Source organism: Phoenix dactylifera, chromosome 2 (assembly GCF_051530095.1).
Source record: "Phoenix dactylifera cultivar Ajwa chromosome 2, Ajwa_hap1_PhDact_Kaust_v1.1, whole genome shotgun sequence".
Taxonomy (NCBI): domain Eukaryota; kingdom Viridiplantae; phylum Streptophyta; class Magnoliopsida; order Arecales; family Arecaceae; genus Phoenix; species Phoenix dactylifera.
The window spans coordinates 26,089,625-26,108,881 of NC_143191.1; the positions used below are offsets into that span (position 1 = coordinate 26,089,625).

Below are 19,257 nucleotides of genomic sequence, written 5' to 3' on the forward strand. Positions count from 1 at the left end.
GTTATGACTGTTCACTAGGTAGTCTAGCTAGATTGAAGGATGGGGCACCAGACACCTATTTTTTTAGTACTCTTATGATCTCCATATATGTGAAAATGCTGGATAGGAGTAGGTGCTAGGCCTGTTTGGTGCATCAACTTTCTCTCAATAATTCATCAGAGAAGAAGTTTCTGACTTTGGGCTTTTGCTTTAAGTTGCGCACTAGAAGAACGTGGCAAAATTGAAAGCATGTTCTATATTTTTTTCTATGGTGCCTGCCTACTTGTTGTGGTTCAAATTTGGCCCGAGGATGACCACGTCGGAGGAGTCGAGGGAGCCGTCGGGATGTTGAGGAAGTAGGTGAACCACCTCTCGCACGACGGTGTACCTGCACAAAGCCTCACTGGTCGTTCCGGTGATGGCCCTCCGACGCTCAAGTTAGGATGGATCTTAGTTGGTCCAAAAAGCCCTCGAGACATTACTTATTGGGGCTATTTATAGTCCTCGTAGAGGTGCACAGGTGGCGGAGGTATGACCCGTCCTCATATTGGGAAAAGATGGCTCTTAGCCAGATGGCACGCAGTTAGAGTTTGCTTGAGGCGCACGGTGCAGACCGTTCTTGTGAACGGTAAGACGTTGACAGTCGTAGCAGGGTAGGACTGGAGCAGTGTGGCGTTGTTCTTGATTGTCGTTGGCCAACAAGCAAAGCATGGTGCGGAGATGTCGTAATGTACAACCATGTAGGCGGGCGTGGGCAAGGCCAAGCCCGATGAGGGGTTGCATCACGTATTCGGCGAGGTCGGCTTGGAGTGTGCTGAGGTCGGCTTCGCTTTCTCGATTCTAAGGTTTGCTTGGTAGAGCATTCCAAGCTCATGGATCGGGGCGCATTGTTAGATGGGGCGCCCCGAACTTGGCCGGGGCATATCGTCAAATATAGAAGGTGCCCCGAGCTCGGTCGAGGCGTGTTGACGAATATAAGGATGCCCCGAGCTCGAGTCAGGGCGCATCGGCGAATATAAGGGCGCTCCAAGCTTGGGGCACAGTGCGTCGGCGAATAGTCCTACGGTCGAAGGAGTTCTTTGGCTCGCAACTGACTCAGCAACGAGTTCCGAGCTCAGGCTTGGGACTTCATTACAGGTGTTAGAAGAGGTTTCGGCAGATCGTAGTGGCGAAGGGATCTGGCCGAGGTCAACTGAGCCTTCGGCGGAGCCTGAGATTGGGCTGGTTCTGAGCAGGGTTGTGGTCCTGCCCGGTTAGTATTGTGGCATGCCCGGCCGGGATATGATGATCCCTTGTCCTGACCAGAACGATCCATTTTTCCCCCCCATCAACGTGGATTAGCCAATTCTCTCGACATTACACGAAAAAGGTGCAAAGTAAAGTGTTTTACCACTTTTTAATATTCTAAACCTTAATAAGGATGACCTGCAGGGAAATTTCTTACCAAACCAAACTGAAGAGAAAAGAAAACCTGAAGCAAAGCCATACCTTGCTTTTGGGCTCAAGCGGGTCTGACCCGTCACCCGACACCTATTACAGGTCGGTTCCTAATCTTGTCCTCCTCCCTCTCTCTCTCTCTCTCTGTCGGTTCCTAATCTCGTCCTCCTCCCTCTCTCTCTCTCTCTCTCTCTCTCTCTCTCTCTTATTTTCCGAAGAAACTCCTTAGTCGGCGAGTTCTTTGCAAACTTCGGGCCAACGACCCAAAGGAACAAGGAGAACATAGGGACGGTGTAAGATGCGACTACGGGTTGAACCGGTGAACCGTTTAACCGGATATCAAATCGGATTGGGCCGGGTCAACGGTTTTAAAACGCTGGGGTCGAATCAGGTTAGTTCGACAACCCGGATCCGGACCGGCGGATCACAAAACCCGCCGGCTCACCGATTACGGGTAAAACCGCGAAGAGAAAAGAAATCCGTGCTGCCGATATTTGCCGCAGTATATAGGCCAGGTCTTCTTCTCCTTCCTTCGCTTTTCCTTTTCCCTGAGGACGATCGCTCGTCCCTTCGATCAAATCTCGTTTTCATCAAATCTCGTTTTCTTTTCTCTCTTAAGGTAATAACCCGATCACGGGCTTCCCTGTCTAATTTATCTTCTTTTCTTTTAATATCAGTTATTTTGTTTCAATCCTTCTCTTGATTGCATCACTGTCTGAATCTTTAAAAAATTCGCGATCCAATCCGAATCTTAGGATTTCAATTGGCCAGATCTTGGGTTTTTTGCGTGTAATTCGAAATTTTTGCAGGATATGATTATTTGGAAGTCTCTCAGAGCTGACTATTTTTGATCCCCTTCATCCCTTCCCCTTCCCTTTCCTCGTTCTCCAAATTAATATTACTATACTATTAGTAGCTGAGTTATTTGGGATTCTTTCGAGGGAAAGAAGATATCTAAAGTATCCCCTCTCTGAGATATTACCAATCTCGAGTGTACAGGTAAAATATTCGTTAAGCCCTTTCTCACCTTTTTTTTGCCCTTTCTGCTGTTTTAGTATTTTTGTGCGTCTTCTCTTCTCTTCTTTTCTTTTTTTTGAGTTTCGGCATAACAAACTATAGACAGGGCTACATGAGTGTGGAGACGATGAATGGAGATTATAAGTGCGAATTTTGGTTGGAAGAAAGCTTTTGGTTATGGATTATCGCAGGCCAAGGCTGTGCTTTTTAGATGATAAAGTTAATGACAACCGGGCAGGCATGGAATTGAAGTAGTGTGCGATCCAACTTTGGGTGTTGGATCAAATGCTCTAACACAATTTATAGTCACCCTTATATTGTTAAGAGAAGTCAAATGGTCTGTGCAGCATGATGAAAAGTTTTACCATTTATCTCCACTTAAGTAAAAGTGCACCACTGTTATGGATGAAGGAAGGTAATCATGTACTATCTAATTTTATATATTTCTTAAAATTATTAGTTAATTTTACACAGCAGTGTTGAAGATTCACTACTTGGTTGGAGTTATTTTAGCCATTCTTCATGTATCTTTTGAAGACCTTATAATCAAGTTCATTATGGATAAGGACACACTTAAGTTTGGATTTGCAACTTTTTCAGTACCATCGCTCCCTTCAACAATGAAAAGATGAGATGCTTAATGTCAACTAGTGATACTTCAAGCCATCTCTAGTGATTGTTCAAAGCTGGAAACAAAATTGAAAAAAATGCTCTAACATAAGTTCAAATACTAAGGAAGAGTGTGCATGTATTAAAGTATCAATTGAAATCAGAGATGAATGGAGAAAATTTATCCCCAGCTTTGATCTCTTGGGTGCATCATATATGTGCTTATGGTTGATGCACTCAAGGTTGAGTTGTAGCTCTGAAAGGGTCTCACTAATTTTGATGGCTGATGAAGGATTAAAATATTGGCCATCATACAAGTTGATGAAGAATAATTTAGTGTTTAGCAGCTTTTATGATATTTGCATATTAGCTACATGACTAAGCAATATTAAGTTGAGCTTAATAAGAGAAGATCATTAGCAGCACAAATTCATGCAAATTGATTTTTGCAAATGCCGTCTAATCCATTGTCAAATTGTACAGTACTGCCCATAGCACAATGTAGTTTTGGTTATTTTCTTTCTTATTTAAATATTCTTTCTTTCACTTAACTTTGGAGACTTTGGATTTCTTCTTTTACTTGAGGAGCATAATTTTCTTTCAGTAAAAATTTGAGGTTCGATTCATAAAAGTAAAGGAAATTGATACTCTTTATAGCAAGGAGAGGCCATGGTGAAGACATAGGTTGGTTGAAAAGTAAACATTTATGAAGTCAAGATGAGTGGGAATACAAATCAATAGACATCGATCATTCAGATTTGTGAGGATGTCCTTCAAAGTCCATGAATGGTTCGACCATTTTGGGTCTTATAGTGAACATGAAATTCCTTGGAGAAACACATGGCATGCCTAATATCACTAGACCTAATAAAGTGATGTTAATTCTAATGGTGGTTGAGATTGTTGAAGCGAGGGCTAATTTTTATTTATCATGATTTGAATTTGGTTGAATGGGAGTTTAATGGGGGAGGGCTTGAGGGCAGAATCTTTAATTTTTTTATTGTTAATACTGCATAAATGCTATTTGATCTGGCTACTAACCACTCATACAGCCCACCTAATCATCTTAGCCAACTTAACCACCTCACTTGGGAGGCCAGAACTACTTTGAAGTTCATTGAAGCTATGTTCAAAAGAAAGATTTGCTTTGGTTTTGGTTGAAATTTTAATGGTGACTGTCAAATATTATCTAGTCAAATCCACCTAACTCAATAGGTGAACATTTCAATCAACAATTTTAATTACATATTGGTTGTTTAGAATAGTGTAGATCACTGTAATTTTTTTCCATTTGCCTAACAGCATCGTCAAATCTTTTGTTAGACAATCTGGGAGCTAGACCTGGAAGAAAGAGAGAGAGAGAGAAGAAAGAAAATTGGCAAAGGAGTCTGAAAGTTCTACTTTCTTAACCTCACATCAGGTTCCTTTTTGGTCTTTATAAAGTGGAAAGATGCTGGAAAAGATTGGTTTGCCAGCCAAGCCATCGATGCGAGGCGGAAGTTGGGTGATTGATGCAACCCATTGCCAGGGTTGTTCTTCTCAGTTCACATTTATCAATAGGAAGGTCTGCATCTTTCTTAATAACATTTATCTTATACCCATGTTCTTATTCTCTTCTTCATTTGTGTTGTTTTGATTAGTTTTATTTGTGAAGCATTTCCAGTTAATAGAGTTCCTTAGGAGGAAACCTAATATTTTACAATGCCATAGTTTTATATATTGCATATGTGTGATTATTCTTGTAATTTGTTCTTGTTAATTGCATATGCTCATGTTGATGATGTATTAAGGATTTTAGAAATTAGTTGTTTCTTCAGGATTCTATTTATTCTTTTATGTACTCTTGTAATGCTTCTTGATTAATTCGGCCAGATGTTGATCGTTCTATTTATAATTAAAGTTTATTAACCTTGTTGATGAACACAGAAACAAAATGTAAGATTTCCGCTAATATTGTAGGTAGATATACCCTGGTTGTAATCACAATGATTAGTGTAATGGGCAATATAATAAAGCAAAAAGGATTATCACTTGCTAGCTGGAGAGTCAGCTCCCTGGTGCCAGGTTTGCTTCATGTCACACATGTAATATACTCTATTTTCAGAAAATAGAAGTATCTTGGAGAAGGTAGCAAGTAACCTTGGGGAGTTTTTAATTTTGGTGATCACTTAACTAGATTCTAATTTTAGGGAGTTTTTAATTTTTGTAAGAGACAAGGACAAGAAGTTGTCTGCAGCTGATAGGTTGAAACAGCTCTACACCTTTCTGATTCACTTTGTTCTCAATGATGTTAATAGGTTTATGCGTTGCCTTCAGTACTTCCTAGCAATACTTTTGATTCACTCAGTTGTGATAGTTTGACCCACTAATAATTTGGTGTAGAGAATGTGTTCACAACGGAATATAAGATTTCATGTTGGTCTTCTGAGCTATATCTGTCGATATTGCCCTGAACTCTTGACTTCCAGCTGTACATGTAACTTAATGCATGCTTGCCCCTTTGGTCTATGAAATATCTTGGAAAGACATGAGCAAACATTCCTTGGCCGTATGTTAACAGTTCCCTGCTTTAGGAACAATGAGCAATTGACTATTCCTTCCTCACCCTGTTTGACAGTTTTTTAAGAAACATGAGCACATTAGCTAGGTGAATACTGATTTAACTAGACAGTAACTTGATACAGTCTTGCATTGTTTTTTTACTTTAGACCAACATTTTATGAGCTTTCTCTTTGTGTCATAGTATAACTAACGAAAATGATGTCTAGAAACAAATATAACGGAATAAAATTTATAAGCAGCTTTCCTATTAGGCATTCACTTAGAAAAATCATATCCCAATGCTCGTGGTAGACAAATACATAGTGGTGATTGAAAAGTGTGGACCTGTGCTTTCCTCTCAGCATTCCCTAAGAGATTATCTAATATGACCTGTAAAAGTATATACTCAAACTTGATAGTATCCGTGCAATACTTAGTGCCTTTGAGTGCCCCCCCCTCTTTTTAATAAGCAATGGGCCAAAAAAACCCTGTTACATTATATACAACCCAACTTCCTGAGAGTCAAACATGACAAGAGCCATGAGACCAGGTGGAAGATTAGAATTGCAAACCAAAAATTCAGGAAATGTAGTTCCAAAATTGGCAACCCAGTGGGCAGGCTGGTTGCCTTCCCTGAAAACATGGGAAATCCAAACCTCCTGAAGATGCCACAGAGACTCTTTGAGATGCAATAAACAAGGATTATAGACATCCACCACATCTCGCTGTAGCCATGCAAAAACTGTACTGTAATCTCCTTCTATCCATAATTTACTACCATGTAAGATTGTTATCGCATGACAAATACCTATAAATGCAGCAAACAGCCTGCAATAGGAACTGTCATCCCAGCCAAAGGTTGACAACCAGCTGCTAAAGCTGACCCACTCATCTTGAACCTCAAATTCAGCAGCAGCTGTATCAGGTCCTTTGCGAGAGCCATCAAAATTGATTTTGAGAAATCTTTGTGGAGGGGGTATCTAATGCACTAAAGTAGGTTGAGGTGGTAATTGAGTGGAAGAGACACCCCAGGAACCAGGACATCTGACTTGCAGTGCCCTTTCTAAGGAGCTAAAAAGCTTTATGGAAAGAAATTCTGAGAACTTGGCATGCTGAAGTCTGAACACCTTGGAATATCTCTTCATTCCTTGACTTCCATAGGTTCCATAGTGTACAGGCTATGACCGGTGAGCTCTTCAACTTGTCTTGCTCCATAGCAGTAAAGCATAGAGTTGTTATAATGGAAGATCAGATATCTGCCCAAGTGATATGTTTCAACTGCTGTTTTAACAGAGCCCATGTATGCCTTGGAAAGGAGGCACTCATATAGCCCATGTTGAAAATCCTCTAAATGTGCTCCGCATCACCACATTCTGAACTCCCCAAGCCATTGCACTGAAGCAGTATTCAGCATGGAAGTCAAGTCCACATTAGCTTCGATGAAAACACAATCACTTGAGGGGCTGCCTTAACATCCCAAACCCAAGCTTCTAGGGGAGGCCTCAATCTCTTATTAGAGTCGTGCACATGTTATCCATGTTCATCTTTTTCTTTTGTTTTTTTTCCAATCACCGAGGCCCAGGAGAGGAAGGGTTGGGTGGGTGGGTGGGTTCGGGGGGGGGGGGGGTGGTTACCCTGGAAACATAGGAAACATGGAGGTGGAGGTGGAGGTGGAGGATTTTTTATGTTTTTTTCTTGGGTGGGGCCTGGATGGTGGCTGCATGAAAACTTTAACTTCGGTAGAATTCTAGAACTCAAAGAAGAGACTGTATGGAACGATATTAAGAAATTAAAGAACCACACTTTTCACAGGTAGTGGGCCCAGGGTGCATGGAAGGGAGAAAAGAAAATTGTATTTTTTTTCTTCTTTTTAAATTGAAAGGCATGTGGGTTTGCAGGTGCGGCTTCATGCTTTGAGGTTGGTTGACCTCAAAGCCTTTCCAATTATGTATTAGCAAATAGTTTATTATGTTACTATGGACATACTTATATCTGTTGCATGACTCTTGTCATCTTGTAAATGAATGCTCCCCTATGCCCCCTTCACTCCTGCCTGCTATATGCGGCTAAATTTACATTTTCTCAAATTGAATTGTCCATTTCAGTGGCTTTTGATTTGAAATTTATACTCCTGCTTGCTCGGAAAGTGATGTTGAATGCTCCATATTGCAATCTAGAGGGAAGAAAAGAAGTATGGCCCTTTAGTCTTCTCTTTTCTTCTAGTACTGGTATTTGCTATTCAAAAAGGAAAACCTTTTTCTATTTGATATAAAAGTTGTCTGAGCATGTCTCAATCAGAATAATCATATAAAGCTATTGCAGTCTTCTATGTGTATTTTTTCATATTATCTATATAGAATTTCCTGAAGAAAAAAAGCTTTTGTCGATACTGATGTTTGCTTTTCTTGTTATAGCATCATTGCCGCAGATGCGGAGGCTTGTTCTGCAATAGTTGCACTCAGCAGAGAATGGTTTTACGTGGACAAGGTGACTCACCAGTTCGAATATGTGATCCTTGCAAACAAATAGAGGAAGCAGCACGCTTTGAGTTGAGATATGGACACAAAAGTCGAGCTGCAAAAGGTCAATGCTTTGTTTTACTTTTGTTAGTTGATTGCTCTGTCTTCATCTTTAGACATCGTGGACATAAATTTTCTTAGACAGCAGGGTTAGTTCTTCCTGTTTGTACAAGTAAACCTTGTTTAGCAGGAACATAAGAGGGCATCAGTCTACCGTCATATTTATCATTCATGAACTATTAAATGTTCCCATTAATAACTTCCAAAAATTTGTTCTGGTTATGGAACTTCTTTTCTAGGAAAATGGCTTTAGTTCAAAAGAATGATAGGCAGACATTTTAATTTTTTATATGTACATGACTGCTTCTGATAAAGTAGTGAGCATTTTGATGCAGCGCTCCTGTTATATGTCACGAGTTAAGAAGGAGAGATTATTTTCTTGCTATAGAATTTTGATGGGGGCATCTGTCTTTGGGCAGGCACAAAGACAGAATTTCTGTTTGGTGATAGTGACAATAAATGTTGCATCCTTAAGATAGCTACTGACTTGGAGTGGTTTACTTGATTATTTGGTAGATAAATATGAAGCTTGCCGACAAATGGAGGCTAAAATCATAACTTCCCTTCATATACTTTCTGGACAGGTAATCTGAAACACGCCTTAAAGCATGAGGAAGAAATTCTAGGTCAGATTCTTGGAACTGATGGGAAGCAGCATTTGTCATCTGGACAAGAATCGCATGCTGATGCAATTTCTGATCGTCAGAAGTTTGGGAGCAGCGCTTCCTGTTCAAGTTTGAATGAGTCTGCTACTCCATTTAGGGAAGTAGGTATTATTAAGAGCACATCTGTTGAAATGCACAATGCTGCCCACACTGATGTTGTGTCCAGTAGCCCAGAAGAATTGCGTCAGCAAGCTGTTGAGGAGAAGAAAAAGTATAAGATCCTGAAAGCAGAAGGAAAATCTGAGGAAGCACTTCAAGCCTTCAAGCGTGGTAAAGAACTTGAGAGACAAGCTGGGGCTTTAGAAATTGCAATAAGAAAGAGCCGTAGAATGGCTTCAAAAGCTTCAAATTTGAGCAGCACGGCTGGCACCCAAAATACAGATGAAAGTGAAGAGTTGGGCAGTAAAAGAAAGTTACCATCACAAAGGAGTAAAAAGGAAAAGGATGACCTTGGTGCTGAACTTAGAGAACTGGGATGGTCTGATGCTGATCTTCATGATGCAGATAAAAAGTCCGTGAAGCTGAGTTTGGAGGGTGAACTGTCAAATCTTCTTGGAGAAGTCACTCCAAAATCCTCTCAAGGTGGGAAAACTGGTGGTATTGATAAGTCTCAGATCACTGCTCACAAGAAAAAGGCTCTTTTGCTTAAGCGAGAAGGGAAGCTTGCTGAGGCAAAGGAAGAACTGAAGAAGGCCAAAATTTTAGAAAAACAACTAGAAGAACAGGAGCTCTTGGGTGAGGATGAAGATTCTGACGATGAGCTATCTGCTTTAATCCGCGGTATGGATGATGACAAACAAGATGATTTAGTATTGGACCATGCACCTGACCCTGATAGAAACTTCAACCACTTTTTAGGTGTCATAGATGATCTTTCTTTTGATGGAAATTTTGAAGTGACAGATGATGATATAAATGACCCAGAGCTAGCTGCTGCCTTGAAATCATTTGGCTGGAGCGAAGAGGATGATCAAGCAACCAATCATGTCATGCAATCTGTTGCTGTGGACCGAGAAGCATTGCAGAGCCAAGTGCTTGCCCTGAAGAGAGAGGCCCTCAGCCAAAAACGAGCAGGCAACACTGCAGAGGCAATGGAACTGCTTAAGAAAGCTAAACTACTTGAGAAGGACCTGGAGAGTATGCAGTCTGATGCTGAAATCTTTACACCAGAACTGAAGCAGGAGACTTCAACCACTCAAGTTTCTGTAGATCCATTTGTGGCAGGGACATCTGTTGAAGAAAGTATTACAGGAATAAGTAACTCATTTGTTAGATCTCCACCAAAAAGTAAACTAGCAATTCAGAAAGAGCTACTGGCTTTGAAAAAGAAGGCACTCACTTTAAGAAGGGAAGGGCGCTTGAACGAGGCAGAGGAAGAACTGAAGAAAGGAAAATTTCTTGAGCAACAATTGGAAGAGATGGAAAATGCACCAAAAAGGCCTGTAGCTAAAGTGGGCAAGAGGACTTTGGAATCAACCCATACACATGAGGCTGCTTCTGTGACTGTAGGTCTTGGAGAGGAAGGGTTGGATGCAGAGGTAACAGAACAAGACATGCATGATCCAGCCTTGCTTTCAGTTTTGAAGAATTTGGGATGGAACGATGATGATGTTGAATCTGTTAGCATGACAAATAAACCCACTGAACAGATGAATGATGAATCTGCCCATGATAGTGTCCCTTCTGTAATGCCTCGCAAGGCAATGAGGAGTAAGGCTGAACTTCAGAGAGAATTATTAGCCTTAAAAAGAAAGGCTTTGGCCTTAAGACGCCAAGGGAAAACTGAGGAGGCTGAGGAAATGCTGGAGAAGGCCAAGGCCTTGGAAAATGAGATAGCAGATATGGAAAACTTGCACAATGTCAACACTATGCAGGTGGAATCACATGTACTCAGAACCCTGGAAACACAAAAGAGATCAGATAATCAGAAAAATACTGGTGATGTACAAAATACTGATGCAGACTTATTGTCTTTTATGAATAATATGCCGAAGGATAAGGTGGTCCTGACACGGGATGCATATGATGTCAATTTAAGAAAAATGAGTGAAGCAAGAAAACCTCTTCCACCTGGATCTGGTGGGAAAGTTCCTGAAACATCGTGGCATGAGCTGCAGAAATTTGGAAAACCAGGTCTTCTAGCTGCAGAAAGTTCTATAGACCAGCCTTCAGACTTGCTTGATTTTCTCTCAGGCAACGAGGAAAAGATTTCACGGCCAGCTTCTGGAGAATCAGCATGGGAAGAAACTCCAGAAGCCAATAGTTCCTCTCCTGCGAGTGTTCCGATCGAGCCACGAATTCAGGTTAGTGCCAAAGAGACCATTGGTGAAACTGAAATACTCTCACATGGAGGCTCAACTCTTCATATGGCTCAGAAGAAAGAGATAAATGTTGCTACCACAGATAATTCCTTAGCACCTGTAGAAAGATTAGATCATGGGACTGATGCTCTTAAGGATAATATTCTGGCTCGTAAGAGAAGGGCTCTTGCCCTAAAGAGAGAAGGGAAGTTGGCAGAAGCCCGAGAAGAACTGAGGCAAGCAAAAATTTTGGAAAAGAGTCTAGAAGATGGTCAACAAAGCAACATGGGTAGTCCAAGTGTTCTGGCTTCTACTTCCGACACTACTTCTGTCGTGCAAGAAAACAAAACCAACCAATCAAAGAAACCTATTTCAGGCCGTGATCGCTTAAAAATACAGCAGGAGTCCCTCTCTCACAAGCGCAATGCTTTGAAGCTGCGACGAGAAGGAAAGATGGAGGAGTCAGAGGCTGAACTTGAACTAGCCAAGGCATTGGAGAACCAATTAGAAGAGTTGGATGCACAACGTTCAAGCACCAGCACTTCTGGCAAATTGGAAGCAATGGATGATGCAGTTGTGGAGGATCTGCTTGATCCTCAACTCATGTCTGCCCTCAAGGCAGTTGGGTGGCAAGATACCGATTTCGGAGTGCAACCTTCAAGAAAATCAGAGTCTAAGCCAAAAGTTGAGAAGGATGGAAATCCTCAAGCGGAGAAAGCTAATCTGGAAGAACAGATAAAAGCTGAGAAGCTTCGAGCGCTTAACTTGAAACGGGCAGGTAAGCAACCAGAGGCTTTGGAAGCTCTCCGCTCAGCCAAACATCTTGAAAAGAAGCTTGCCTTATTAACTTAAACAGCACATGGTAGAGCAACGATAATCTACACATGCTAAACACATTTGGATATTATTGCTATCTTTCATTTGTTTAGTCTCTCTCTCAAAAATAATGCTGCTATCTTTGATGATAGCCTGAGTTGTAATTATGTAGTAGAAGTGTATAACATGTTGACAAATTCATTTGAAGGACTTAATCAAGACTTGAAAGATTATTGCAGCTAGGTTTAATTAGTGGAGTGCTTTTAGATTGAATTCGTAGAGAACTGGATGCATACTCGCATGTGTTCTTGATGCCAGCACGATAAAATTCATTTGCAACTGTTCTGGAAATCTACTCATAGTGGCAGCTTAGTCTGCTGTCATTGTGCATACCTGTGATCGGATAAACATTTTCTTCTTAGTATTAAAGTGATTACTGTCACAGCTTTATTTATTCTATTCCACTTTTTAGTTCCAAATGTTTATGTATATTCCCACATCTGATTTAGAGACATAGTCGACTTACCATGATATCAAGGCTTGCGTGCAGCACACAAGTATGGGAGGCATTTGATGCGGCCCGGGCGTTTTATGTGCTGTTTAGGGAAGTCCTATCAATCTTAGAGGGTGAGAAAGAAGAGTATTGTGGAATGAAATATGTGCTTGATACGCTTTTAACAATGTCACTGGTTACATCAAGATTTGAGGGAGAGCTTGAGATAGGAGTAGAGTTGGGCACTGGGCCGGGCCGGGGGCCCGCTTGCTACAGTGCCGGGCCGTGCCTGGCACGGCCCATTTGAGAGGGCCGTGCTGGGTCACAGGGTACTGGCCCGCGGGCCGAGCCCGGCACGGCTCGCTTCGGGCCTGGGCCGGCACGGCCCGCTCTAGGCCCGCGGGCCAAGCACGGCACGGCCCGCGGGCCAGCCCGGCACGGCCCATAAGGGCCTGGGCCGGGCTGGCCCGCGGGCCTGGCAGTCCGGCCCGGCCCGATAAAAATTAATGCTTCATAAATTTTCTAAAAAAATTAATAAATATTGAAAACTAAGGATTTATGAATATAAAGCCACCTTAATGGTGGGGGGTTTGGCATAGACCCCTACCAGTTTATTAATTTAAATCAAAATGGTACATGAAGGGAGGTTTGGACCTTGGTCTGACCTCTAGAATACAATAAGAAACTAAGAAAGGGCCGAGGTTTGGACCTTGGTCTGACCTCCAGAATACAATAAAAATGTACAATTATAAAAAATTAAGAAATCTTACTAATCATCAGTGATTCAGTGAATCAGTATTCAGTCTTCAGTCTTCAGTAGTGTTTGTATCATCATCATCAGAGGATGTTGTATTATGTCCACCTTTATCTTGAAGTCTTGCCTCAGCATCCAACCAATCCTTGAAGCAGAGAAGCATCTCCACCGTTTCGTCCGTCATCCTACTTCTCTTTTCGTCAAGAACACGCCGACCTGCACTAAAAGCGGATTCCGATGCTACCGTGGACATCGGCACAGCTAAAATATCGCGTGCAATTGCAGACATAACAGGATATTGATTTCTAACACTCTTCCACCAAGATAATACATCTAGATTCTCTATTTGATTTTCATCATATGCAGACTGAAGATCATTTCGTAAATAAAATTCTAGTTCACTACTTAAAGATGAAGAAGATGAAGAGGAACTTGAAGCATGTGTGTGTCTTCTCTGTGCAATGAATGAAAAAATAGATGACGAACGAGAACTACTAGAAGAAGAAATAGAGGTTTGTATTTGTGTTCTAGATCCACGAATTTTTTTATCATATATAGCATAAATATCATAAAGAAGTTGTTTTACCTCATCTTTAGCAGATTCAGAATCTTGATTCATATTTTCAGAATATGCATCAAGTAAAATTAGCACGCCATTTAATTTAACTCTAGGATCAAATACAGCAGCTAAGTTATGCATAGGACATATCTTGTCCCAATACTCATTCTATTTATATTCCATTAGGTCAATAATAGGCATTAAAACATCATCATATCTATGTTCTGCAAATTTTTGACTAATTATATATGCTTGTTGTAAAAATGAACATGAAGTAGGGTAATAAATACCAGAAAGAACATTGGTAGCATTATAAAAACTAAGCAAAAAATTTTCCAAAATTTTTTCTTTATTCCAATCAGTTTCAGACAATGTAAAGCCTAATCCACGATCATTAATATATGCACTTAATAAGTTTTTATATGGGTATGCATCATATATCATGCTATATGTGGAGTTCCAACGAGTAATTACATCAAGTTTAAATTTTTTAAAACGTTTACCATGATTTATGCATAATTCCTTAAATTCTTGAAGTCTTGATCTTGAAGCATGAATAAAAGAAACTGCATTTTTAATTTTTGAAATCACATCTTGAATCATGCCCATGCCAGCTTGAACAGAAAGATTTAAGATATGACATGCACATCTAATATGCAGTAAATTTCCATCTAATATGGGATGCAATGAGTCTTTTAATAATGCAACAGCAGAATTATTATTAGATGCATTATCAAAAGTAATAGACATAATTTTATCATTAATATTATATGAACATGCAGTTTGATAAATAATATTTGAAATTTGTTGCCCAGAATGTGGAAAATCAAAAGCACGAAAAGCAAGAATACGTTTATTTAATTGCCAATCATTATCAATATAATGAGCAGTAATGACAATAAAACAATTACTACCTACAGATGCTGACCAAATATCAGAAGTTAATGAAATTTTTACATTTAAAGTAGAAAGTGTTTCAATTAAATTTTGTTTCATTGCTAAAAAGTTGGTCATAGCTACTCTTCTAAATGTACGCCTACTAGTTCTTTTGTAAGCAGGTTGTAGGTTTAATTGAATATATTCTTCAAAATTAAAAGATTCACATAAACTAAAAGGTAATTCATCCTTAACTATCCATTTTACAAGTGCTTTTCTTTGATTTTCATGATTATATGCAAAATTACCTACAAGTAATCCCCCTTGTATATTAAGGGTACTTTGAGTTTGAGCATGAGAATCATGCATCCTATGACTCTCTTGATGTCTTTTTAAATGCCCTGTTCCCCCACTACTACTACAACTATAAAGTTTGGCACATTTTTTACATCTAGCTTTCCAGACTCCATCAACCATAACTCTATCAAATTCATTCCATACAGCACTAGTCCTCTTACGAGAAGAGGTTTGATCTTCACTCGGTTCACCAGTTCTAGAGGAACTAGGAACATGGGGTTGGGGATTAGTTTCTTCTCCCTCAGAAACAGGAATGCCAAACTGACTTTCCTCAAAAGATGACATATCTATGATTAATTCAAAAAATAAAAACTAACCGCAAGGAGAATTGAGTAGAGGGTCGGAGGGCAGAGGCAGAGCCGAGATTCCGAGCTTCCTCTTGTGCTCTCAACAGAAGCGACCTTCTCTTCTCAACAGGAACCTCCTCTTGTGTAGCACTTGAACAAACTAAAAATTAAATTGCTAGAAGAGCACTTTAGAAGAGAGAAATAATAGCAGTAGAGAAGGAGAGAATGAGAGGTTTGGTGTGGTGAGAATGAGGGAGGAATGGGCTATTTATAGAAGCCCAAATTTTTTTTTCCCAAAATACCCCTCAATTCAGCCGTTATTGGACTGTTGGGAGGGGTAAAATGGACTTTTTCCCAAAAATAACCGTTGGAAACGGCTATTTTCCTCCTCCCTCTCCAGACGGGCCGTGCCGGCACGGCCCGTCTGGAGCCGTTGTGGGCTGTGCCAGGCACGGCCCGTTTGAAGCCGTTGCGGGCCGTGCCTGGCACGGCCCGTTTGCGCCCGTTACGGGCCGTGCCTGGCACGGCCCGTGGCGTGCTGTGCCCGGCCCGGCCCGCCAATAGACGGGCCTGGGGCCGGGCCGGCCCGGCACGGCCCGTTGCCCAACACTAGATAGGAGTATAAAATTGATGGAGTTGATATTTGAAATTTTAGGGACTCAGATTTAGGTTGGAATAAATGCTTCAAAACCCCCGAGAAGCTACTGCTCTCAAGCAGCTTGGGCACTTGATGGTGCGTTTTATTTTCCATTCTAGATGTTTCATGTATGCTTTACCAGATATACACCACACGGCATCATGCATTCTTTTGAGAAAAATATCACCATGTTTATCCTGAGCGGAGGGTGATACATTACAATTTACATGAAGCTATGTTACGGAAGGATGAGGAAGCCTGAAGAGATCATTGAGTAAGCTGGTTTCCGCAAGAGTCTGAAGCACTTCTGTGGATGGCAAACTCGAGTTCGAGATTTTACTTTTTCTGGCCAAGAGAGCTCCTTTTGACCTCTTTGACACCAGGAAAAAAGCCTAACAACAACATCAGTTTTCATTGTGGACAACTGCAAGGAATTGTGAATTCTGAGGACCTCAGCATCTCCGGAGAGATTCTCCAGCAGGACAAGATGCTTTAGTTCATCTGCAAGAACCTGGTCCAGAAGTGCATTGAATTGTTCATTTGATATTGCTGAAGAACCTCAAACTCGGCATCCATGAGGACTCTCAGAGCAAAGCAAAGCTTGCAGGGCTGCTGAGGTACCACTCCACCAAGAGTGAGACGAGATGATCCATCCTTAAGGACCATGCTACAAGGATGGAGGGCCAGAACAACATTCGCTGTATCACTTGTAAGAGCTAAAAGTTGGTCTAAAACTCCGAAACAGTGCACAAAGCCGTAGAGCCATGCTTCAACGCATGATCGACTTAATCAGATTTTTTTTTTTATTTTTTTATTAATAAAGTCCCTGCCAGAAAACACAGCCAGAGAAGAAGCTGATCAAATTATTTGCTTCTGTTCGAATCTCTATATTTAGTTTTTGAGAAAAGTCAACCAAAATTTACCAACCATCCAGTCATTCTGCAGCTTATCTAAATTTGGATGCATTTGCATCTTGTAGAAGAAATCAGTTTGCCATGTCTGAAAACTGTTCTATCGAACACCACCACAGTAATGCTCAGGATCCATTCAAACCCAATTATCAGGTAGCTTGTCGCTTAACACTATAGCTTTAATTGCATGCAGAGAAGTGCTATGGTCTATTACACGTCGTGATAACTGGGATAAAACTTAAAAGTATTCACCCAACTGAGACTAAAATTACACTAGGCTTATAGAGTGCGCCCCATTTGTCTCCTGGGGAGAAAGGAACCAAAAGGAACAAGATATTTTTGGCTGACAGGAAGTTGTCCATCCAAGCCGTGTCATTTACCCGAGGAATCATACCGTTAGGATAAATTTTGCTTCTCTTTTTGGTTATTATATCAAGAAAATTCAGTACTTGCAAAATGAAGCAAAGTTCTATCAGAAGCCCAATGAAGCAAGGTGTAGAACCATGGAAAGAACCAAGCCAAAGTTATTTGACTATCTGGCATCATAGCATAGCATCTCAAACTTTGGACATATATGCACCTCTTGAAACCATCCACTTTTGCTGTCTTAACATGTTAGAAATTGAAGACCAACCACAATAATGTTCAGGCATCAATTCAAACCAAATTGTTCGGCAGGTCAACACTCATGCAGTAGATTACAGCTCTAAAATTGCAGCTGGAGAGGATTGGTAACAACACCTGTCATTCTTTTCAGCATGTACACATGCAGAGCTGCCATGTGTAAGATAAGAATCTAGAAGAGATGAGAGCTTACATCTTCGGTGCTGCAACGACAATGCCTCTTTCCTCAGCTAATCCAATCTTTTGCGATACACTATTAATCCTCGCACATCCCAAACAAACATACCATCTTCTTGTTCTCTTTCTTTTTTCTTTTTCTTTGAGCAAATAATGATTTCCACATCTTCTTTTCAAGGAGTAGAAACTGATACATCTTTCTTCAGTAACTTGCTCTGCAGCCAAGTAGGAAGTGGATGGTGGATGAAGTTTTTATTGGGATGCCGGTTACTATGCTTGTCCACTATGCAAAAATTGTGGTTGAAGGAAATTTAGCTTTGGAAGTGTGAACTGTGAACACTATATTTGACAATCAATTCAATCCAAATTTCTGATACCACTCACTAGAAGGAGATGATGAAACCAATGGAAACAAGAAATCTTCCATTAACATAGCGACATCTAGTCAGCCATTAGAATTATGTCGTTTACTCAAAAAGCACTATCGTTAAAATAAATTTGCTTCGATTCATCACAAGCGACGTTTTCGAGTGGGTTGTGAAAGATTGGTGCTCTCCATAGTGACAGCTAATCAGGCGCTGGAATTGTGTCCTTTACTCATAAAATATTGTCGTATGATAAATTTGCTTCTATTCCCTGCAAGCGAAGTTTCGAGTAGGTTATGAAAGATTGACAGTCACGGATAGATCATATTAACTTTCAAATATTATGCTTTTGGAAGCCAAGATGGATTCTGCTTGGACTGTCTTCCATTGAGAAGATATATTTTTTTAAAACCAGATGATATAGGCACAGTATGAAGGACCTACCGACACTCGATATGCTGAATCGACTCCCATATTGGATGTACCCCCACAGTAATAGAGTAAGCGAAGTTTCGAGTAGGTTATGAAAGATTGATGGTCACGAATGGATTGAATTAACTTTCGAATAGTATGCTTTTGGAAGCTAAAATGGATTCTTCTGGGACTGTGTCTTCTATCGAGAAAGATATATTTTTTTAAAAATGGGATGATATGGAATGTACCGTACTAATTCAATACCGGTACGCAGTAATTAAACCCACCGATACTCGATATGCTGAATCGGCTCCTATACTGGACGTACCCCCACAGTAATAGAGTAAGCAAAGTTTCAAGTAGGTTATGAAAGATTGATGGTCACGAGTGGATCGGATTAACTTTCAAATAGTATGCTTTTGGAAGCCAAGATGGATTTTTCTTGGATTGTGTCTTCCATTGAGAAGATATATTTTTTGAAAACCGGATGATACAGAATATACCATATCAATTTGATACCGATACACATTATAAAGGACCTACCAACACTCGATATGCTTAATCAGCTCTCATACTGGACGCACCCCCATAGTAATAGAGTGGCATCACTACGGAGCTCGATATCGAGAGGGCGTACTTTATTCTGCAGCTTCTCAAAATTTGGGCATACATGCAACTTCTCCATTTTTGCTGTGAGGACTCGCGCGGGCGTGTATTTAGTCTCATATTGGTTATTCGCTGAGTAGATCTTGGGTATTTATAAATGATCAATGAACCCAAGAAAATACCTTCCGGCTAGCTATTTTGGGTGAGGTCCTGGGTTGTTACAAATGGAATCAGAACGAACCCGACTTATAACC

General features: G+C 40.6%; 1 protein-coding gene across 10 annotated transcripts; it reads left to right on the top strand.

Moving 5' to 3' along the window:
- The first annotated feature begins 1,877 nt into the window (after nucleotides 1–1,877).
- LOC103713621 (phosphoinositide binding protein) lies at nucleotides 1,878–12,181 on the top strand. Of its 10 annotated transcripts, XM_088715716.2 has the most exons (6): nucleotides 1,920–2,035; nucleotides 4,095–4,257; nucleotides 4,366–4,606; nucleotides 7,689–7,774; nucleotides 7,998–8,166; nucleotides 8,747–12,181. In XM_088715716.2, the coding sequence occupies exons 4-6, from the start codon at nucleotides 7,733–7,735 to the stop codon at nucleotides 11,977–11,979; spliced, it is 3,444 nt and encodes a 1,147-aa protein (XP_088571842.1). In that variant the 5' UTR covers nucleotides 1,920–2,035; nucleotides 4,095–4,257; nucleotides 4,366–4,606; nucleotides 7,689–7,732; the 3' UTR covers nucleotides 11,980–12,181. The 10 variants fall into 10 exon arrangements, with proteins under 10 accessions (XP_088571841.1, XP_008798842.2, XP_088571839.1 ...); XM_088715715.1 differs by lacking the exon at nucleotides 4,095–4,257 and having other exon boundaries at nucleotides 1,878–2,035; XM_088715713.1 differs by lacking the exon at nucleotides 7,689–7,774 and having other exon boundaries at nucleotides 1,905–2,035.
- The last annotated feature ends 7,076 nt before the right edge of the window (nucleotides 12,182–19,257 follow it).

Coding starts and splice junctions, on each gene's coding strand:
- LOC103713621 (XM_008800620.6), top strand. CDS start 4,493: ATGCTGGAAAAGATTGGTTTGCCAGCCAAGCCATCGATGCGAGGCGGA. Junction 4,607..7,997: donor TCACATTTATCAATAGGAAG/GTCTGCATCTTT, acceptor TTCTTGTTATAG/CATCATTGCCGCAGATGCGG. Junction 8,167..8,746: donor CAAAAGTCGAGCTGCAAAAG/GTCAATGCTTTG, acceptor CTTTCTGGACAG/GTAATCTGAAACACGCCTTA.